The sequence below is a fragment of the Empidonax traillii genome, unplaced genomic scaffold (assembly GCF_003031625.1).
Source record: "Empidonax traillii isolate 1590-97213 ecotype Southwest subspecies unplaced genomic scaffold, ASM303162v1 scaffold310:size1162954, whole genome shotgun sequence".
In the NCBI taxonomy this organism is placed as follows: domain Eukaryota; kingdom Metazoa; phylum Chordata; class Aves; order Passeriformes; family Tyrannidae; genus Empidonax; species Empidonax traillii.
Window position 1 is genome coordinate 168,749 of NW_020955503.1, and position 23,558 is coordinate 192,306.

At 41.3% G+C, this 23,558-nt stretch overlaps 1 protein-coding gene across 1 annotated transcript; it reads right to left on the reverse strand.

The window, feature by feature from the left end:
* Window positions 1-6,399: 6,399 nt before the first annotated feature.
* On the reverse strand, window positions 6,400-10,743 carry IL21 (interleukin 21). Its single transcript, XM_027891152.1, has 5 exons — window positions 10,609-10,743; window positions 10,458-10,493; window positions 7,056-7,193; window positions 6,535-6,615; window positions 6,400-6,435 (listed from the first exon to the last, which is right to left on the reverse strand). The coding sequence occupies exons 1-5, from the start codon at window positions 10,741-10,743 to the stop codon at window positions 6,400-6,402; spliced, it is 426 nt and encodes a 141-aa protein (XP_027746953.1).
* Between the last annotated feature and the right edge of the window lie 12,815 nt (window positions 10,744-23,558).

The window sequence follows — 23,558 nt, forward strand, 5'->3', positions numbered from 1 at the left end:
CACAGAACCCAGGCAAAGAGCCTTTAGTGTTCTTAATACTACTTTTAAAACACACCCAGGTGAGCCAGATGCTTCTCGCTGTGCTGACTTGATTCACTGGTGTCTTTATATACTCTGTTTCTTAAGCAACCTTGAAAAGAGAGATCATGTGTGTGGGAGGGAACAAAATATTGCAGAAACAGCTTGCTTCTTTACAGATACTGAATTTAAAATTGGCATTAGCAAGTGCACATTGTCTGAGGGAGTTGCCCTTGGGAAAAGCATTCCCAAGGCACTAGGAGAGCTGGCAGGAGGATGGTGTGTGCTGGGTCCCTTATCTATGTGTCCTCATATGGGTCTAGTGGCATTGATTTTGGGTCAAGGACAGGTAAATGTTGCCTCTTCCTCCTAGAAAAGTTCACCAGACCCTGAAGTAACTTAGTTTGTATTGAAAAAGTCAACTTTGTAACTCTTGAGCATTAATTCTTTCTCGGAATTGGGAACATGGTAGCTCCTTTTAGTTAAGCTCCCTATCTTTGAGTGTTGATGAGATGAATTTTTTACAAGCTGGGCGGTGCCAGCAGGAGGAAGAGGGAGTGAAGGGAGAAGGACCGTGTTCTTTTGTCAGCTGCCTGCTGCCCTCTGGTGCAATCATCGGCTCTTTACACCAGCGTGTTTCCTGGCCATCCATAAAGGCAGTGATAAGCTTGAAGTTGCTTCTTCATTTGGTGAAATGCTGGATTTGGGGTGCCAACCTCACATGCCCTTCTATATTTAGCTCCCTGCAGGTCCTGCCTTCCATTCAGTCCCATCTACTTATTACCAGATTCCAGCCTTGACCCCTTTTTCATTTTTTGTCTCTCCATTTATTTGAAGGATTTGAGGGAGGGTGTAGAAAACTGCTCTGTCACATTGTTTAAGCGTTTGTCTGATCTGTTGTGATAAACTTGATATGAAATATACTCTGTCTTCCACTACGTTCGGTTCATGAGTGGTTCCCTCACTTCTTTGGCTTGAAAGTGGAAAATCTTTCTGACTTCCTTGTTGTCAGGATTTTCTTCCTGGGATTTAACTTCATGCATTATGTTCAACTCTTTTTCCATTTTAATGGAATTGTGCAGCTGATGATTATGCACCGAGTGCCTGAAAATCTTTACAAACAGAAAGGAAATTGAAGGCAGTATAACAGAAAGTGAACTGGAGTTTGGCAACAAATGTGGGAAATTAGAAGAATGGGTAGAAGGTAGAGAATCAAGGATGAGCATGGAGAGGGGACAGGAAACAGTAGAGAGAGAAGTTAAGTAAGATCATCTTCAAAAAGTGAAAAGAGGTAGGAGTAAGAAAAATCTGCTGAAGAGCCTAAATGATTGGGTGAGGGATAGTTTAATATACTCTTCATGGGGTTACAACTGGCCAAGAAAAGAACATTGAGAAACCTTCAGCTGTATAAGCAGGAAAAGGGAAAACTAAATGAAAAGTAGAGAACTTAGTTATTATGTTTGTGGTGTATCTCAGAGCTTCCCGTGATGAGCATGATTTTCAACTTACCCGTTTGGTGTCTCCAACTGCTTTGAACTTCCGTGCAGTTATCAGAAGGTGGCAGCACAGCAGTTGAGATCAGCAGCTTGGGCAAAGATGCTTGACTAGGAAATGTTCTTTTTCAGCTTAGCTGCTGTTCCAACATGGCTTATCAGCACAAGTGCAAAGCAGAGAACACTGTAGGGCAGTTTTGTTTTGGGTTTGCCCCCACAGCTGTTAGGACAATATGCAGGGGGTGTAAAAAACTTTATTGAGAGGGCACACAGTACAAAGCAGCACATCTGAGATTTTTTTTTTTTACAGATATACAGACATCTAGCTCAGTTTGGGCAAAACTGTGCCTGAACTTCTCAGTAGAGTTATGAACTGAGTTACTCTAGTGTTGGAATAATTGCCTTTGGTTTGGGAGGCTGTGTGTTCCCTTTTGCATTAGCACATATTCATGCAATGCACAAAGTCCGTTGTATGATGTGCTCCAACAAATACACTAAAAACATTTCTGAAATCTTACCTAATCTGTATTTATGTTTCAGTTTATTTCCATGTTAAAAGTGAAGACATGCCTACTCCAAATATTTTTTAAAGGCAGTCAGGCCCAACAAATGCAGTTGTGTGATGACAGAAAGCACAATGAAAGGAGTTACTATTTGAGTCAGTGTTTTCTAAAAGGAGGAGGAATAGCTGTTCAACTGTTTAGTCTTTGTTTTCATTAGAACTTTGTGCTTGTTTGTTGTTGGTCCACTTTTGTTACATCTCAGGGAAAGGGCATTTTAATAAAAGATAAAACATAGCTACCATTTTAAACTATAATAGCTGAAAATACTCTTTTTTTTGTGAACTTCAACACATCCTGTTAAATTGGGCTGTGATAAAAGGATCAACATTTCAAAGCAAGGAAAAAGTAAGATGAGGAGAGATAAGAGCAAAAAACAGATTGGATAACTGTTACTTTTGTAGTTATGTCTTCATGTGCTGGACTTATTCTGTGTAGAGTCAAAACAGGAAGTTATCTGATTTTTGTTCATGGCACTCTAAACAAATCTGGGTGATGTCATTGAACCTGCCATGAGTTTGCCAGAAAGACTTTATTAACTTTGAAAAGCCCATTTTTTAAAAAAAAAATATATATTTTTTCAAGTGAAATGGGAACAAGAAAAAATTGACTTCTTCTTGATGGTTATATAAAGAAGATAAACTTTGTATACCATGTCCCTGATTTGATAAATTGCTGACTGTGTAGGGTAGGGTAACAAAGTTCACTGATGGGCCACTGTCAGGGTAAGAATGGTTTTTAAAGAAAACCAGGAGAGGGTCTAATCCAAGCAATCCCAGTGGGAGCCAGGTCTGCTGGGATTCACCCAGAAGTAGCTCTTAGTCAATTCTGAGTCACCTGTCCACTCGGTGAAGAGAAGCAGAAACACTCAGGAACAAGTCCCCCCACTCCAAACCAGGTATAGAAACCCCCTAATTATTCCCCAGGGAATAGTTCTCACTCAGAAAATTACAGAAAGAAGTTCTAAAAGAATAGAACAAGAGAAAACTGCGTTAGGTAAAATTGTTTAATATCACAGGCATATAAATTAATCAGACCACATAGTCCTTAGTATGAACATTCCCTTTACAGAAATGCAATAAATAATTAAATTAGATGAGTCAATGGGTATAAAAATAATCTTCTCTGGAAAAGTAAATATTATACAGAATTGTATATACCATGCTAAAACACATCTTGAAGTGCCTGCAAAGTGCACTTATGATCAAAATCATAAATACATTGTAAAGCCTCCCTGGGAGGTAACGAGCTTTTACAAAAGGCTTACACTTACTTAATGAAAAATACATTGTTTCTGCAGAGAGTGCAGTTAGTACAAAGAGAGTCCATCTTACAGAAGGAAGGAAGTCAAGGCTGTGTACACATCCTGATGTGTGGTATCTGGTCCTTTCTAGGATCACGGGTTCCTCCTGGGGGACCCTCATTTCTTATTCTGAGAAGGGTGTTGCAGAGCGAGTTGATGTCTCCTTGAACACTGGTTTGTCCTGTTTGCACAGATTTCCTGTTCTTCATTCATGCAGTCCTTCAGATAGCACACTGAATAATGCCCTCAGCCTTTCACAACTCGGACAAATCCAAGTTAGCCCAGAGCCACAGCCTCACACAAATCAAAGCGTACTGGAAGTGTATAGAGCTGCCCCCTGTGACTGTGCTGACACTGCCCACAGGTGTGCTGTTAACCAACATCAGCTCTGATAGTTTTGTAATTAAAAATATTCTCCATACCTTGCTGGACTGGATTACCCAATAATTTCAGTTTTCTGCAAGACCTCAGAGCAGTTAACTCTCTAAGTTACATTTGTTGCAGTTTCTCACTAGTTTTTTGAATCCTACAAATGAGCATTTTGAGTTCAGTTGTTCTGCTGGTACAAGAAATAACCTCAATTAACAAACAAGTATATTGCTTTTAAAGCAAGGACGAAAACCTCTTTAGCACTATGCTTGGTGTGGTAAGACCCAGAGTTAAAAGGTTGGAGCAAGTCACTAAACAGAAATAGCTACATTGCTTACTGCATTACATGTTTTACAAACCTCAGAGATTGCTGCAGTGTGGGCAGTTAGCTTATGACGTTCCTGTGGGGAATTCTTTCCATTCATAAAATATCCATCCCAGGTAAAACAGTTCCCTCTCAATGCTTTATAATGATTGCTAATAAATAGGTAATGTACAATGTTGTTTGTGCTAACGTGCTAAAAATGTTTTGTCTGCACAACAAAGACTTTTTAGTCTTTTAGAATAGGCTCTTTTAGAATATTGGTTTGAAGGAATTTAGCAAGTTACTGGAAAAAACATTTACAAATAAAAGTATATACTGTATTCTTTCTACGAAAGTAAAGCTCTTTCCCTAAAACTCTGCATATGCAAGTGAGTAAAAAGTGCTGGTTTATTGGTTGACCTTCTAGGAATCACCAATTCACAACAAAGGCATTCAGGTAAACTCCTCCATAAAAATATAAATGTCTGTACGCTGCAACTGCAGGGCTTGCTTTAATATTTTCCCAGTTGTTTTTATCCTAATCTGAAGTTAAATTTTACTCTTTCTTTGCTTCTGTAACTTTAAAATCCATTGCAGTCTCAGCAGCAGCTTTGCATATTGCTCAGTAATTGGTGGGAAAGAGACTTCGTGGGTAGGTGAGTCAGAGAAACGGGGATAGAAGGTACTGAAAGAACATCCTTTACACTCAGTAGCTTGATTACTTACTCAGGGGTGGTAGCTCATGTTTAGAATGTTCATTCTCATGCAGTGATGTGGAAACATTTAGGTGTGAGATAGAACATTACTCAGAGTCTGAAAAGCAGTTTTTGAAACAGAAAAATAAAAAAGAAAAGAAGAGGAGAAGAAAACGACCCTCTAAATTAACATGGCCATCAGCAGAAACAAGGAGAGTTCACTGTGGAGACTTGGTTTGTTGTGGCCCTAAGGATCTTCCCTCCTCCTCCTGCTCCATGAGGAGGTTCACATTTCAGGACAGCAAAATGTAGAGGCAGCAAATCTTTTTGTATTCGTTTTCCTTTGGGCTGACATTGGTCAGAATGGAAATATTTTTAATACTGCCTCGTTATTTGTGGAGGTAACTAAGCTTGTAATTTTCCATTGTAGCACTAGATGTAGTTTTCCAGTTTCCTCTCTATACCGCATTACTACTAAGTGGAGAGAAAAATTACCTGAAAGGTTAATTTTTACTGGAAGGCTTTAGCCTCTCTTCCAAGATCATTTTCCTCATGTGGGGCTAATATCTGTCTGGGGGTAAATTAGCAGTTACTGCTCAGGTGGAAGAGTCCAGGGGTTCAGAATCAGTGCAAGCAGAATATGGTGGTCTGTAATTAGGCTGCTAAAAGTACTTTTAAGTGCTGTGATACTCACTTTTACTTTAAAAAGTTGCAGTGGTATCTCTGGCCATAGTTCCACAGAAATGTTCAGGATTGAGAAGCTGTACAGGCAGTTTCCACATAACAAAAAACTTGACAGATTTTAAAAGATAAACTGCAAATAAAGCTTAAACTGTTAAAATGAATGAAGAGAAGAGAGAAGGAAGAGTGTTAATATAGTACATGAATGTGAGTGTGAAGTATTGTCCTCTGAGAAAGAGCGATAAGCATTTGAGCTGCTTCACTCTGAATAATCATCAGTTACTGTGTTTATTGGACCTTTTGTAGTGGCTGCTCACACCAGCCAGTCATACCTATGCTGTGTTTATCATGTTTTGCTGGGGGAGTCTGGGTGGAATTCCACCTCCTGAACTGTGTTTTTCCACTCAAAATTGTGTTTCTGCACTTAGAGCACATGGGTTACTCCACTCCGTGTTGAAACCTGAGGCAGACGTGTCGTTAATCACAGGTCAGACCCCTGCCATACGTGCCATACATTTGTAAATGTTTTTTCCAGTATTCAGAAGGCAGTTAAATGCAGGATATTTTTTCCATAGTTAGCTAAGGTACAGAGCTTATGAATCAAATTGTGTGTGTGGTATATTTGCTCATTTTCTTTAAAAAGTTTTAGACATCTCTGCATGGGATTCATATAAGGTCAAAGCAAAAACATAGGATCTCGTGTCTTTCTGGTTCAGCAGAAGGTGGCAGTTAAGTCCCTTAAGAGAACTTATTTTTCTGAAATTACAATTTAATTTTTACTCTAAGGTGGACTTAGGATCACTTTCAAAACAGCATCCACCTTATGAATAGCCATCCAGAAAATATTTGGGATATTTTGGGAGAAGCTTTCACTTACCACACACACAACCCAGCATAAGAGCAATGAAAAATATTTACGTTTTTCACATCTTAAATAACATAGTGTCTGCTTTAAAAAGTAGATTTTCAGCAGCCTTCAGCTCTGTTGAGTGCTATATTCGCTCTTGAGTAACTGTAAAAACAAGGCATTGTTAGAAATAGTGTAAAAGAAGGATATCTGTAACAGTTTACAATACGTAGAAAGCACCTAGGAGCAATCAACTCTACTTACCTTTTGGATTAGTTTTGCAAAGCTCTTCAAGAACTCTTTGGGGGTTTTCTTCTTGTAGGATTCACATGAAGACTCACACTGCTGGAAGATAAAGAAAATCATGCCACTTGTAACCAGCACATCAGAACCATAAATCAGGGAAAGCTTCAAGCTTTCTCACTGACAAATCCAGAGGGTTGCAAGCAAAGCCTTTTCCACCTGGAAAAGCTTAGGCACAAGCTGTTTCAGAAAGGGAGAGAATTTAGTGATGGCACTTTTCCTTCACCTTTTTTGCAGTGATCCCTGTCCCTTTGCCAGCACGCGTGTGGCTGCCGAGTACATACACATGATTGATTTAGGATCCCAGTGAATGCCTCTCCCAAAAGTGCAAACACTGGACACATTTAATTTCCAAAGCAAGGAAAGGCAGATTGTTTTTATCTAACGAGTTTGCTTTCTACAATTCTACCCTTGCAGGTGGTGCCTGCTGTAGAAAATACGGAGCAGTGACCAGCATTATGAGCACTGTGAGGAAATCCTACCTTTCCAGAACCTCTGACAGTGTACATCCTGAAGACTCTTATGGCTTTGGTGAACGTGGCATTCACTTGGCTGTTCAAGGGTTGTAATTGCAGTGTGCCGTTCTTGAAGCAGCTCAGAGCTGTGTCCACGCATCCCTCCTGAGGCAGGAAAAGAAGGAACTGTTTTAAAGCAAGCGTTTCAGCACTTTTTTCCTGCATGTGGCTAGGTTGTGGTCTGTGTGCAGGAGTAAGTATCCAGGATATTAATTGAGAATATTCAACTGTACTCTTTGATTTTTTTTTTAAAGTTAGTTGTAGATATGCAAGAGATCTTTAAGCTTTACTGTGCCTGATCTAGGATTAATACTTAAATATTTAGTGTTTTCAAACTAAAACATCCACTTGGATATTAATCATGACAGCAGTTGAAAAAAAATACTCCTGAAGACTAGATGTTACAGGTGGTAGCTTTTTATGAGCATGAGCATTTTATTTTTAAAAAATTACAAATTTTTTGCCATTTCCAACACTGACTCCTTCGTAATTAGAGTTGATGTAGAACTATTGAAATGTTCTCATAGGATAATGTGGGAAACAAATACCATCAAAACTAACCTAACAGTCAACAGAGAAAGAAAAGCAGTGTTTACTGAAGCCAGTTTTTAAGTGAAGGAAACGTTCAGAACTGCTGATTGCACAGATTAGAAAGGCTTCCAAAGCCATGATCCCTGCTTGGGACACCAACTGCCACCCAAGAGGAAGTCCCATTTGGGCTTGAGAGATGTCACTGCACTTGGCTGCTTGGGCAAGGACCAGGCAACAAGAAGGCAACTTCCCTGTGTGTTGCTTACAGCCAGTCTTGCTGGCAACATTTTATATTGGTTAGATAAAACATTTTACTCTCCTTAAAAGCCACGCATTTATGTTTGTTTCAAGCATCTTACCGTAACCGGTCTCGCTTACTGGAAAAAAAACATTCGTTTTTTTAAAAAGAGATCGATTTTCCAGCTGAAACTGAAAACGTTTTGTGTCTCATCCGTGATGAGCTGAGAAACCAGCATTTCTCATCTCTGCTGCCTTTCTTTTTTTTTTTTTTTTGCTGAGTTGACAATCAGCTGCAGGCAGGCCAACAGTCAGAGCACCGCAAGGACTGCGGGGTTTGGTACGTGGGCACGGGTTAAGCACTTTGATGAAGAGGTATTAAAAAGCACAGACCACTGGAAATGTCTGAGGGGGGCTAGGCAAGCGTGTCAAATGTTTGTCTCAGAGGCAATTTGCAGCACTGCTCTGCATCTGACTCAAACTAACTTCACAGATTAGCCTGTGCAGCCCTCACTTCCGGAATTAGCGATCGGCGGGGTTAGATACTGATCCTGTCTAAATCAGCACTGTGTTATGGCTTCAGCTGCACTGTCAATCACCAGCAAGAGAGCTTATCTTCCCTCCTCTCTGGAATCACTTCATTTACTTTTTCAGCCTCAGCATGATTTTCCTTGATTTGATGCCCACTCATGTCCCTAGGAAATTGTGTGGGATTGTACTGTCCACACCAAGGAACCCCAAGGAAACCAAAACAGATGGTGATAAACCACCTAATTTTGAGTGTCATGACAGGTAGTTTTCTTCTTCAATATTCAAGACCAAATTTACATCTGGCACAAGCAGGTTATCATAAAGGCATATAGTATTTTTGATATTTGAAATACAGTTATATGAACAACTTCTGATTAAATCAAGCTTTGTTAGGGTGTGATGGCACCTAATCGCCCCAAGTGCCACTTTGGCACACTGTAATTCAGATCTTAATCACCCTGTAGGATGAAAAGTTCACTGATTTGGTTGCTGGTGATAATTACTATTAGCACACTAATATTTTTTTAAAATGGTTTTCTTTAGAAGTTGAATCTATATCAACTTGATACCTTCTAAATACACGAGTTCTGTCTTGTGTAGTATTCAGCAGAGGTACTTAGGACCTCCCAGAATCAGACTGTAAAGCCCTAAGCTAGCAAGTGAAATGTTATCTTCCTTCCTGAAGTGAGCAAAAAAAAAAACAACAACCTGATGAAGCAATTAGTCACTAGTTGTATGTGCTTTGTTTCAGAGGTAGCAGCAAACACTGTAGTAAAATGACAGCTAATCATCTCCTCCTTTTCACTTTGACACCACAAGTTAGAAAGAGTGTTAATGAAAAAAAGCCCTCCAGCAATTAGTTGGGGTGCACTGGGTTTGTGCACAGCAGTTGTTTCCAGCAATGCAGAGGAATGTCTCTGTTTTGGTCATGCTTCTGTATGTTTTTGGCAAGTAAAAAGAAATGCAACCAACTGTAATGCCGAGGAGGAGGCCCAGCAAAACCTGCGTGAAATGAGGTGAGTTTCTTTCCTTTCTTCCTGAATTTGCTTTACAGAAGAGTTTGCTGTCCTCTGAGTAAATGGTTTTTGTAAGTGCTTGCAGCATTACGGCATAATAATGCACAATTTGTTTGTCTTCCGAAATAGTTGCCAGGGCTCAAAAATTTAAGACAGCTGATAACAAAAGTACGGTATCATATTAGCTATAGTTCACTTAAGACCTCTGTTGCATGTTGGGGGTTGTCGAAGCAGGATGCCTTTGCCCTCTAAGGTTTTAAGACATGCTGTTACTATTATTAGCATTTAATTTTGTGACACATCCTGCCACTTTTGAGCATGCACAGACTTTCTGTGACTCTGGGATTATAAATTTAGTACATATATAAGAAGTTCCTGACCTTGGAAGATATAAAATATCAGCAATAAATAATGTGTAGAGAAATAGCAGTATGAAAAAGGGATTCATGGGGAGCTGTTCTTGTATTTTTAACTAGTTATAATAATCCACAGAGCATATTTACAGAATGCAGTTTTGTCTTCCTGCTGATAGCACAACCCTTGCATACAAACAGTCTCAGAGAGACCAGTGTGAGTACATATGAGAGGAAGTGCTCTGTGATATGGCCCTACAGTGCCACTCTTGGCATTCAGCTCCAGTGGGAGGGAAAGGCGGTCCTTTCGGATTCAAGTGGTGCTTCCAGCATGGCTGGAGCTCGTGCCGCTTCCACTCCCAAAACCCACATCCCCAAAAGTACTGCTGCTCATCTGGATCTTGAATGAACCCTGACTCTCAACACTATTCCTGGAGTAAATGGATCACATGCAACTCTGAATCTGTGGGTGGCTTAGAATACACACATACAATAGTAAAAGTAATTAGGACAGCAAAATATAAGCACTTCTGCCTTTAAATATTTAGAAATAAGAAACTTTTATAAAAGTATTTTCTTAGTCTAGCTCCACATTTAGAGTACTAGGTCAGAGATGTGAAGAAGAATGCACGTGCCTCTTAGCAATGCAATAAACCAGTACAAAACAAAATTGATAGAAAGAAATGTTAAAGCAGTCTCACCACAGGATTTTCGGGTGTATGCAGCAATTCCACATCCTACAATGAAACAAATCTAAGTTAGAAAAGTCTTGAAAGCGATGCCCCTCACGAGATACATACTAAGCAACATGCTTGAAAACAATTTCAGTATTATGACAAATACTTTGCTTACCTTATCTTTCACTGTGGGTCCTAACTTTTCGATTGTCTGGAGAATCTGTTTGTATTTTAGTGCTCTATGTGAAATTGCAGCCAGCGCTGTACTGGAACAGAAGAAAAGCATGCAGAAAATAATCATCCTCTCCATCCTGATGAGTTTTGTTTTCAGATGGGCCAGGAGCAAAGTTGTGCTGTCCAAGTTTACCACTCCAGTTCGAGCTGTGCCCAGGTATGCTCTGCACCTATCTATATATTGCTCCCTGCTGGAGATGCAGACCCCACCCATTTCAGTTTGGAAAGCTTTGTAGAATGGATTAATGAGTAACCCTTTTTTCTTTTCCACTGGCTTAGGTGCATCTATGCAAGCTTGTGCGTGGGGGGGCAAGGATGGCTGGAGCGAAAGAAAATGTGCCCCATCTGCACATTGGACAGGAAAAAAAGAGAAAAGGGTGAATTCCCATTTTCACTTTGAGTCAAGAAGTAAACGTAGTAAAAAGTAGCTACTTAGAAACCACAGGCTTAGGTAAACAAAGATGCTGCATTTTTTTAATGAATCTCTCCATCTGAAGCTCTTCTGTACTGTTATAGAGAAATGTGGCAGGACTTCTCTTCAGAATTTAAATGTATTTATCTTACTTTATGGCTCCAAGGGATGTTTGTTAGCCAATTCCCCCTGGTATCTACTAACCACCACTTTTACATTCTCAGCTTGGTTTCTGTTAGAGCTGTGAGTAAAAGCTCATCTTGGCGTTTCAGCCAGTACCAGATATATTAACAGCATTGTGGAGGGCATACCCACCGGGGCTGAAAATTGCAGGGAGATACATTGCCCTGAGAGAGGTGAATCCCTGCATCCATGCCCATTACCAGGATGGGAGCAGTATTGGAAGATCAGGGATTGGATCCTGGTGAGTCCCAAGGGACGCTTTCTTCAGCAGCTAGGCTGGAGGTTAGCTTTGTAATTTAATCTCTTCAAAGGAGATGTGATTACCGGGACCTGAGAATTCCCTTTGGAATGTAGAAGTGCATTTGTTTTGTGTGAAATCCAAAGAAAAGTCTCTTCAGGCACTAGGGATTATTATTGTCATTATCATGGCATTACCATTAAAAGGTTCCTGTGTAGAACTAGTAGAGGTTAAAGTCTTTTGGACACCTTTGCTGTGGAGAATAAAAAGATGGCCAACTGTCTTTCAAAGAAAATCTTTGCCTCTGAAAACCTGAAGATTTCAGGTGGCTTTGGAGATGCTTTACAAAAGCTTCACAGAGTTTGGGCTCCAGTTTAGTGTCTGGTAGTGTGTGTAATATGCTGCCATTGTATAAAATGAACCTGTGTGTTTCTCTCTGGTGGGTGAATCTGGGCTGTCAGGCTGGGTCATTTATTTCTTGTTCATTTAAAAATGAACATTTAAGCTGGTGAGAGCTCTGTCTGGCAGACTCAAGAGTCTGTTTTCTGTGTACAAATGACTGTTTAGTGTTTGCTGTTTAGCTGCTTAAGTAATTTTTTGTCTTTCAGAAAATGGATTGCTAACAGGAACAGATTTTACAGGGGTGTGTGTGTAGGTAACACAGTGCACTCACAGTCTTATGAATGCACACACAAAATCTCTCCTGGTAAAAAGGAACAGAAATCCTGAAAAATGAAAACAGAAATAATTAAGAAATAATGTTTTCTTCTACCGCATCATCATTTCTTGAAGAAAAGGTAGTGTGATTTTTTTTTTCCCCTGTGGATATGTCTTGAAATAATTTTAGATAAGCAGCACAGCTGGACTGTGAAATAGAGTATCTCAATAGGTTTTATTCTAAAGTTGTGTTAATTTATAGCTAAATGTTATTAATGGAAATCAGTGGCATCTTTTGCTGGAGAAACAAAAGGTAACCAATATGGTAGCAAATACTTACTTCTTTTTATCCCCCCTCCTTCAATTCCATTCTTGTGTGAAGCTTTGCGAAGTTTTGTCTGTTGTTCAACACCTCCCTGAGGCTGCTGAGAGGACAAAGAGATTATTTCTGATAGTGGTATTCTTTACATGAAGAGAGCACTTAGCTCTGTTCCTCATGAACTGAACATTCATCTTCTCTGCAGGTGGTTACTAGTAACTTGAGTGGACATGCATTTATTCCCAGTCCAGTTTTTGGCTGTACTGTTGGAAGTGTTGGTAGTCAAGGACCGAGGCTGGTGATAATTTCTGCTTCTGCTTTTTACTGTCATTATTTCAGCTGTGGATTCTCTCGAGAAGCTCCTTTGAGCCCAGCTGGGTGGTCATGCCAGCCTTTATTTTATGCATTTTTATTTGGTTGATAGGTTGGAAACTTTTCCCCTTGGATGTGTAATGCAAATCTCATAGCTCTGATGTCATTTGGTGGCCGGCATTGTTTTGTTCAAAGATAGCCCTGCAGATTATTTGCAGATCCAGACAACTTCAGAATCACTGTGAAACTTCAGTTAATTCCCAATATGACTCTCAGTGTGTTTTGAGAAAGGCAGGGCTTGAAGGGACAACACAGAGGGCGTTGGTCTGTGTCATTGTGCAAAAGGCAGTGCATGATATTAGAGGAGATAAAACTGATTGTGGTGAAGATGGTGCAAGAACAGCTGCACAGTAATACCAGAGACCATTTGGGCAGTAAGGGAAGCACTGTCATTTTCTACCAGAAGCATCACAGAAGTGTGGCAGACTTTATTCATTCGCTGGTCTGGCAGCATAATTTCATGGATTTGGTGCAGGCTGACTTCCACCAAATTCATGGGAGGTGAGATGGCTCTGTTTGGGATATTACTGAACTAAATCAGTTCTATCAGAAAACAATTTTGAAGCTGGTGGAGTAGCTGGGAAGCCAAACAATGGGTATTTGGCGGTGTGGTAGCCTGTGGTTGCATATTATGTCTCTCAAACTGTGTAGTCTCCTGTCTTGTGTTAAGAGGCTGTAAGGTCACAATAATTGAATCAAGGAAGGCATGCTGTCAGAGAAAGTGAAATACAAGGACAAAGAAGGACTTCCTCTATGTCTAGGCAGTGGAGAAAACTCCTTGATATCCCTCTTATCAGATAAGAGCGAGCAACAAGTTTTTTACATACGTCACTTCTCTCTTGTGGCTTAGGAACATGCTGAGTCAAATAATGACACCCTCTCTCGCACCGTCGCCAGCCTGGCCCTACAGGGATGGCTGAGAGTGGAAATCTGAGAAACCTCCCATCCCAGGCCCAGTCTTCCTCTTTCCTCTTTGCCACAGTGCCACCCGAGTGCTGAATGACTTCGACCCCGAAAGCCCAGTTCCCCCACCCACATTTTCCTTTACAGTAGAGCTGAATGGAGGCTTTTCCCACCGCTTAGTCATTGCTATGGCTCAGCCAAAAAAGTCTGTAGCGTACAAGACTGCTTTCAAAGAATTTTTGAGGACTAGGTATGTTGAATGTCATGTGTTTACCATCTGTGACTTGGAGCGGGGGGGATTGTAGGAAAGCAAGGGGAGAGTGTTATGATGGAAAACTGGAGACTAGGAAGAAGACTCCTGTACAACAGATTTAGGAAAATCAGTCTTTGAATATTTCTGACAACCTTGCAAGTTAGTTGTACCCCCTCGCAATTTCATTTTCTCATTATAAGCTTTGATAGAATTCTTGTATGTTTTAACTTGGTTTTGAAAAGAGAAAAACCACACCTGGGAAAAAAAAATCTATACTTAGATTGTGTTTACTATAAAAATCAGACTAAATATAACTCCAAATGTGGTGACAAAGGCACTAAAGTATTAATAGACAACAATACAAAACCACTGACATTCTCCATAATGTTCCTCCAGAGTTAACTTTCTAATCCTAGGTCAACCCGGTGATGCTTCTTAGGCACATAGTTTGATGTATTTTTAGCCTTATCAGCTACTGTACTGAGAAAACATCCTGTCAACATCCAGAGCCTGAAACAAGCCTAGACCCTCTGCACAGAACCAGATATTCAGAGCTGTCCTCTTGGGAGAATGTCCTTTAAAGTCTTTTCTTTAATGCTGGAGGAGCCTCCCAGCTCCTGGGTCACACCTTTCTGAGCATGTAGGATGGAAGAAGCTTCACTGGCTCATTGAGTCTGGACTTCTGGCACTGCAGGTATCCGTGTCACGCAGTTCCTTTCACATTTCCCATTAAAAACTCCTGCATAAGGCCTGAACGGTTCCATCTCTGGAACAGTAAGAGCTTGGAGCCGTGCCTGAGCTGTGTTCCAGCTTTTATGGTATGGAGCAGCTTCATTCTCCCTTACTGTATTAATAATAATCTTTCCCCACTAGCAGAGGACAGCCACATTCAGAAGACGAGGCAGCAGTTGACAGGAAGTGAGGCTACCACAGTTCTCTTAAAAATTTGAGGGCAGAAAGGAGTTGTTCAGCTGAAAGCCACAGGCGGGGAGCGGTGGGGGGGCAACAAGCTAAGGCAAGCTTGATGCACTGCAGGTCTGCAGGTCTCCTTGGGAAATGTGGCCTGCAGGGCACAGGGTTTCTGCCTCAGAAGTGTTGTCTGTGCATAATACACATTTCCCAACGACTCCATGGTGTGCAGAGCAGGAAGGTGCTAGTGCTGAAGCTACAGTTTATGTCATGTTCATCCACAATGTCGAGAAAAAAAGCCTTACAACTTCAGTAGCATAAAACAAATAACCTCCAAACCATTATCGGCTCAAGATGGTCATGTGTGGTGCACAGTCTACTGCAGGATAAGGGAATGTGCTCCATAGGTAACTATTCCACCAGCAGCTGGGCGTCCCTGTATCTCAGCATGTCCTGCATGGTGATCAGTGTGAGACCACAGCTTGTGTTTTGACAACAAAATGAAAGGTTCTTGTGGAAGTCACTGCCAGGGTTTGGTGAGGCTGCTGTGCTGGTGTGGGATCTCCGTAGCAGTACTGCTGTTCTCTCTTCCATACTCTACAGCAAAACACAGGGCCCAGCCAGTGAGGGGCTACGGCCCCTTTGCCCTCCTCTCCAGCAAATCTGCCCTGGTTTTACCTTCCTTACTAATACATTCTACATAAAGTTAACTTTGAAATAAAATGCAGTTTCCTCCTTTTTATTATCGTTATTACTGGTAGAAGCAGATGACTTAAAACCACTTTTATTCCTAAATAGTTTTGCTTTCTGGTTTACAGATTGTATGCTATTTCATCTATGTGTGTGTGTTTACTGTTTACTCACAGTTTCTATTAGAATTATATTTTCAGTGATAAGGTTGGTTCCAAGTCCTGTACGCTTATTCACATCGTTCTCCTGCTCTTTCTTTTGTGTGTTCCCAGGCCCAGGGACAGCGTCGTGACATACAGTGCTGGGGCACCTCTGGCACAGCAAGAAGTAGTGGGGACAGAGGAGCAGTGTGAGATGGCACTGGAGAATGCAGTCTGTGTCCCCTTGGAGTGACTCAAGTACCTGCTTGCAGACCAGCTCCTCAGCTTCCCCTGTGCTCCACCAATGTGCTGCAAACCACTGGATCCGCCGTCAGACGCTGCTTGGGCTTCAGCTCCTGCAGTGGAGAACAGGATTTGGTGTCCAGGATTTGCGTTTTGCACAACCCAAGGGAAGGCTGAGGGAGAAGCCACCCCTGCAGTTCTCAGGATGTAGTAATGGAAGCGCTTTCTCCAGCAGCAAAGCCATTTAATGAACTTTCTGCTTCCGACCACCACTCCTCTGTGTCACAGCTCAGTGCAGCCTGAAGAGCCTCTGTCACAGGACCTTGGGTCTGAAGTGATTCAGGTTAAAAATCCCTCCTGCGAAGGCCTTGGGAGTTTGTTTACCTTTGTTTTGATCGCAGTCATTTCACCACGAGCCCCTACTTTCTCCTTAGTGCAGCTGACAGGTTTGCAAATGGCAAGGGTGAGTTGCTGCAAGTCAGACACTGCTCTCCTGCTGGCTTTGCTAGGGAACAAAACCGTGATCGCCTACACAGCACGTACCTCCTGAGCATGTGGGGCTGAGGGGGCCACTGGGTATCACTCAGCAGCACCCTTCCACGAACAGCAATTGGGTGCCAGTGCAGGCAGCACCCAGCCCTTCAGCCGTGGCTCAAGTGCAGTTTCTGGCAGAATGGTTTTATGGGAGAGGATTTAGGGATGTCTTAGCTCTGCAACCTGGTCTACGTTTAAGACTTGCAGGTATAATAGCATTGCTCGAGCAGGATTTGTTGTTACTTTTCAGGTGGTTGTATCGATAACATCTCTTGATGTGGAAGTAACTATACCAGTATAGAATTCTCTTAAATACTAACTATTCTGTTTCTTATATATGAATTACTTTGTGAATGTAATGCACTTTGTCATGACTTTACACTGAAATACATCTGCTGTTTAATTGTTTAGGGCAGGTTAGGCAGTGCTGAGGTGACTAGCTCGTGCCGTCCTTAACAGATAAAACTTGAGTGTCTTTGGAAGAACAGCTTTTCTTTATGACTTCTGTTTTCTCAGATGTCTCTGTTCCGGTCTGTATCTCTAACTAGCTGTGTATAACAGATGTGAATGCATGTGCCCGTGCCTGCAGATTTATCTGCTACACACACACACGTACAGATTTGAGAAGCTGCAGGGCACGCTTGTTTGCATAACGAGTTTCATTTTTCTTCACAGGTCAGCACCTTAAGCGAACCTTGGAAAAACTATTGTGTGATCAGTCATCACACTGAAGCATCAGCACCCGTTTGGTAAAGGTAGTCCTGGATAAAAATGTGTGGTTTCAGTGACTTGTCGTTGAAACCTTTTGGTTTCTGTGTAGGCGGCTGTATAGGCTGGACACGTTTGACATCCTTGTTTCTGAGCTGTGAAATCTGTACATCTAATTTATGAAAATTATCTCTGGTTTAATTTTATTCTTTTTTTTTTTTTTTTTTTAATGAAGTCAACATATTTTCCTTGCATTCAGTGGAAACAGTAATGGAAATAGTTTTAAGATGCACTGTGAGCATGTTTTGACCTCAAAAAGCGAGACGAATCAAGATATTCTTGGTTACGATGAAGGTCGAAGAAGGAAATTAAAATTAAATACAGAGAGCCAGATGTGAGAGGAAAGCATTTTTCAGGTGTGGAGGCAAACAGAGAAGCTAACTGTGGGAAATGACATAGACATTATAAAATAAAAATATTCCAAGTGAGAATTTGATTTTAAAAAACCCAACTAGCTAAGTAAGGCAGTTGAAAAGAAACCATGATACTGGTACCATTTAAGGTAACCAGCGGTATCTATGTCTTTCAGGTGGTCTAAATAAATAAGTTTATGTGTAAGGTAAATCCAAGACTAAAGAATCTAAAGGCAGGACAAAGAACTGCAGCAGAAGTAGGTGGAATCACAGGAAAAGTAACTGATCAGTTGTGTGCTTTTTTTCTTTTGGTCCAGCTGTCAGGCAACACCACCATAAGGGTGGAAGGTGCTAATGTTGGTGCAGGGGATTTGGCAGGTCTGTGCAGCTGGATTTGGAAGGAGGGAAGAGTAAGTGTCTTGGCTTTGCTATGTCATGCAGCTGTGGTGGGAACGCACCCACGCCTGTGTCACTCAACTGGAGTCAGGAGAGCCGTGGACCCTCCTCTGTGAGCCTCCATTTCTTCCCTCCATCTTCTCCCTTCTGCTCTGGTGAGTGTCTCCTGTCCTGGAACTCCCCAGAAAGCTGAGCTGTGGCAATACAGGATACCTGAGCCTGGCAAATCCTGTTCCCTTCGCTGTCAGGAGCAGTGACTGCAGTGACTGCCCCAAGTTCTGAGTTTTCACCAACAGCAGTTCTGCCTCTGGCAGGCAAGTTCCCAGAAGAATATACACCCTTCCCTGTTAGTGAACCTATGGAAATAAATTAAAAATGAGCGAAGACCTCTGTGCAGAAAACGAAGGCGAAAAAAAAGGAAATTCAAAATACAAAGTTGCTTGCTGAAATACGAATTAAACGACTACTTGTGTGAGAATAACTACTCACTGCATTTGTGGGAGTACAAAAATCCGTCTGAGAACATTAGTCAGAGACTTCTGTGTGAGCAAAGATTGAAAGTGTGATCACCCACTGACAGTTATATCAGAGGGATGACTGCAAGATTCATCTTAATAATTTTCAGTAATTTCCATATTGAAATATCAATACAAGACCATAGGTTTTAATTCCTTGCTGCTATCTCATTGGTCCTCCCAGGAGAGTTGTCTCTTTTCAAGGAAAAACAAGAAATTCAAAAGTGTTACTCTAACATTATTCCCTTGACTGGAAAATTAAGGTGTCTTGTCCTGCTTGTGTTTTCTTCTCAGAAACCCGAGGCAGTAAACACATGACTGCATCTCTAGGTGAATATACAAGACAACAGTAAAACTGGTCTCTAAAATTACTCTTTTGGGCAAGGACATTTTTCTTGCTTGTTATTCATGAGGTTCTTGCAGACTTAACAATTGATACCTGTGCTTTTAGCAGACAGTGCTCCTTCTCTGAACTAACCTGTGGGAAAGCCAAGAGACAAACAAGGAGGCACTGAAGATGTTCTAGTCCAGAGCAATGGAGGCTTTTGAAAGTCACATCTTTCCCATATCCCAAGATATGCAGACATGCAGATAAACAAGGATGAGCTTTCTTTTGGAGCGTCCAGAATTTAGCCAGAAACAATATCATAGGATTCAGCATTCCTTTCCACATAGCTCAATTCCCACTCCCCATCCTCCTGTTCTGATTATTGTAAGGATTACACAACTACTTTGTTATTCAACCCATGGAAGACTCTATCAATGCCTATTTTTTCCTCTTCGTAGCTAAGCCTGCCATTCTTCAAATCCCTGCTTGGCTTGGTGGCATTTTTAGGTGGTTTTCTTATCCCCTGCATTTCCACTTGTATTTCCCAGCTTGTTGTCCTGCTCACCGACCTGCCCTTTGCTGGCCAGGGAGAGGCAATGAACCAAAAGTGTTACACCTCTGCCCTGGGCACCCCCTCTCCCTTTGAAGATGTTTGGGGATCAAAAGCAGCTCCTTAAATCTCCCCTTCTGCAGGTTTGACCCCCCGCTGTTGAGGACCCAGCTGAAAAGTCACAGGACTGATGGCACTCTAAAGGCTGCCAAGCTGCACAAAGGGCAAAAGCGTGAAGGGAAATGGAAACATTAAACCTGAGAACAGGAAAACTCACGAGAATGTCAGAAACGGCCTGAAGGAAAAAGGAGACAAAGCTGTAATTTCCAAAACAATACCCGGAGATCAAAGGCGGCTGATGTGCTTTAAAATCGCTGTTTGTGGCGGATCTGCAGGGAAAGGTTAAACAGGAACGTTATTTTGAAGGGTGCTGTGAAAAAATACCGGCAAAGAGGCAATAGACCCTCTGGATTTTTTTCTTGGCTCTCGCTGTTGCCCTCAGCACTTCTGCATTGGCCATACTGAGAAATGCCACCATTTACTTCACTTTAAATTGTCTTTTAAATTGAGCAGAGCCTAAAGTTTTACCGTCTGACACAATCACATGCCACGGAAGCTCTTCTTACTCATTCTCTGAGCTGCTTTGTTTTCTTTTCTATTGCAAGACCTAGTTCAATGCTTTTAAGGATTGATCTGCAGAGATTTTCCCTTTCAATCTTGAGTGATTTTATTGGTTTCGCCCAGTTTCTGCCAAAACAAATAAATAATTAGAAACAGCAAAATGTTTCATGCTGACACTTTCATATGAGCATTTCAACTTTCCATTCGGGTTCTTTCGTTATGAAGTTTTGGTTTATTTGAAATAGTTTCAAAAGCTGGGAAAGAAACATTTCTTCATTGTTTGGTGTAAAATGTCCAGCCTGAATGATTTGTCAGCTGTTTTGACAGGTAGTGGTAGTTTAGAAAGATACATACTGAAGCTTTTGGAATATAAACTGTGTCTTTGTATTTAACCTGTTCCTTGCTGTTAAAGAAACACAGCTTTGAATATTTATAAGAGGATGGTCAGGAGAAGCCAGTGTTTTTTGCATTAAATTGGCTCTTTAAAATTGTATATTTCATACAATACATGGTCTTCTCATTAGGGTAATTTGTTCTTCAGTGTTATTTAAAATCTTTTGAAGTTGGTGGAAAATGGCCTAATGTGGGTTCACGTGGACTGCTGTGCCTTCCTAGTTCTTTAGACTTACGCAGCACTTTTTTTGCACCTTGTGAAAATGGGGTAAACCAGCCATATTGAGCTATTTTTCAGTTCCTGTTTTATCCATTGATGGGAAAGGACTTCCTCCAGAAAATGTGTATATTCCATACTGAAGGGATTCAAGGGAACCTCAACCTACAAGGTGTTAATTTACTTCAATATGAGGCAAGATGTCATTGAGAAGGATACTGTGCACAAACAAGAGCGGCTCAGTGCCAAGAGCAAGCATTCGTGCACTGGTATGAATCAGCCTCAATCCACACCTCTCAGTCTAGTACTGAGAAAGCTTTCCAGGGCTGATTAGTCATTTGTTTTAAGTGCAATAAATGTCAAAGAAACTAATTAAAAAGAAGAACCTCAGTAAATGTGAGGCGTAGCTGCTCTCTAGTGGACTTGTGAATAGTGTCAGCAGTGCTAAGTACACTTAGCCCCAGAAAATAATCATGTAAAAAAGAATCACTCTGCTGAGAGACAGAAGATGAAAACTTCCTGCACCTCTGAGTTCAGCTGCTTCCTTGTTTCCTTGCCATATCTCCCCTCCTTATGTAGCTGACTTACACCAGGGTTACAGTGAAATAACAGAATAGCAGCTTTAAAAGTACCTCCAGTGCTGTGGTGAGCAGTATTTCATTGTCTGTGCGTTGTAGTTTTGTTTGCAGATGACAGTGTTTCCACTTAGCATGGTGTGAGAGTGGCAAGTATCTCAGAGCTGAGGAAAACCGTTTTATCAGCAAAGGGGAGGTATTCAAAGTACGAGTGCTTGTTTCCTTAGGCGGTACGGAAAGCAGAGGAAAAAATACCTACTGCACAAAGGACCTTCCCTTTTGGCACTGTGAGATCCTCTTGGGCTTTCTCAGGAAAATAAAAACTGTGGAATCAAGGTCAGATCAAACCAGCATGCCCAGGCATAAGTGCAGGCAAGCAGAGGACATTGGGCAGCCAGGTCCTGCCCAGCAGGGTGTGGGGCTGGATGTGTTGCTGAGCAATGCTCAGCCCACAAACACCCCCAGGGACAGAACTTCCATTCCTGACCTTCCCAGCAGATTCACTGGCTCAGTGTTTAGCTTCCTGTGCACTGTATGTCAAGGAATTCGCCTATATCCACCAAAATGCCCACAGAAATAATCCTCTGCCTGTATTAAAAGAGTTTCAGAACAATTCTATCTGTTACATTCTTTTATTGCAGTGACTTCAAAAATCAGTGACAGGTTTTGTAAGCAGCCCCTGAAATAACTTAGGGACCAAATGACGTGACTCAAACCCACTGAAGTTTTACAGGACTGACTGAAAAAGTTAAATCTTTCATACTATGGACAAAATGATGTGAGCAGCAGATCAGCCTTTTGAAGAAAGCCTTGATGCTGTGCAAGGACTGTTGAGCCACAGACAAAGCACTGGTGTGTTTTCTGCATCTTTTAGTCACAAATCCAAATTACAGCATCACAGGCACTGCGGTGAAGAAAGTGAACTCCGTCCCAGCTGGAGCCAGTACACCCACAGTGATTAAACTGGTTTGATTGTGGATCCTCTGGTTTCACTCAACCACATTAATTCTTTTCTGACAGGGACAAAGTCTAGGATTTCTGAGTGCTGATCTGTTGCTCGCTAATAATTATTTGCATCTCTTGTTGGGAAGGAGTTCACCGAGTCCTTGTCCTGTGACATACCTAGAAAGAGGTGGGTGTTTGGTTCTGCCCCTGAAGTGAGGTTCTAGCCTAAGTGTCTGTAAGAGTTCCCACCTCTGCATCTGAGCAGAGGTATTAAACACCTTTCTTTTAGTCAAACTGTGGAAAGACTTCCTTATTAGAGGTAAAAACCCTGGATTTTGCAGTCTGTGTCCCCAAGGAAATGGTTATCTTGTCCCTTGTCACTTCCATTGTGTATATATCTGAACGTGTGTGGCTGAGGTGCTGATCTTTGGCACTACACAAACACCTAACCTTTAATATTGCAGTATAGGTGATACCAGAGAATGGGAAATAAGTCTGACTTTTGCTACCCTTATTAACCACTGGATCCATCCTTTAGTCCAGTGGGACTGGACTAAACAGTGGTTTAAATGAAAAAGGCTCAGACTTAAAAAATAAAAATAGGAAATGCTTTTTGTTTCCTAGGGAACTTAACAGGCTTATCTGAAGGACAGCCTTGATCTGTGAAAATACTTCAGCCTGAACTGTGCAGAGGTGAAAATATATACATGAAAACTAATATTTTCTATTTCCTTTTCGTTCGGCTTCCTGTATGCTGAGCCCAGGTTGTTTATTCTTCTGAATGATGCAATGGGTTAACGGACTGTTTGTGGGTTATCAGTAAGGAAATCTGAAGGTACGAGGACCATAACAGTACCTTATGTTTCACTTTGATTAAACTGGTGGAATTCTGTGCAAATGGAAAATTGTGGAGGCGTATGGCCTTCACTTTGTCAAGAGGATACAGTAGGAAGTCACTCAAAACACAAACTTATTATTATTATATTTATCATATTATTTCTAAATCACTAAATACCTTGAAGGCTTTCAATTCAAAATCCACACAAGTCTTTTTACAAAAGGTAAAATACACGTGTAGTCTGTTCTGCCAAGGCTGAGGTTTGGGGAGATGTGAGACTCAGGGGAAGGGTGTGGTGGATTTATCTGGGAGCCAAGAGAAGGCACCAGGAGGTTGCCATTCTCTAACTTAGCCTGAACAAGGTAATGAGTGGGTTTCCTTTTAGAGACTGCTTTCCATGACAAACAGCCTTCTGCATGTAAACACACTTTATTTGCTTTAGAAATCTGAGAGAATTTAGAATAATTTAAATCAACTTTTTAAAATCAAATATCTTTTTTATTTCTTTGCTGCTTTAGAGAATGTACAGCAATGCAGAG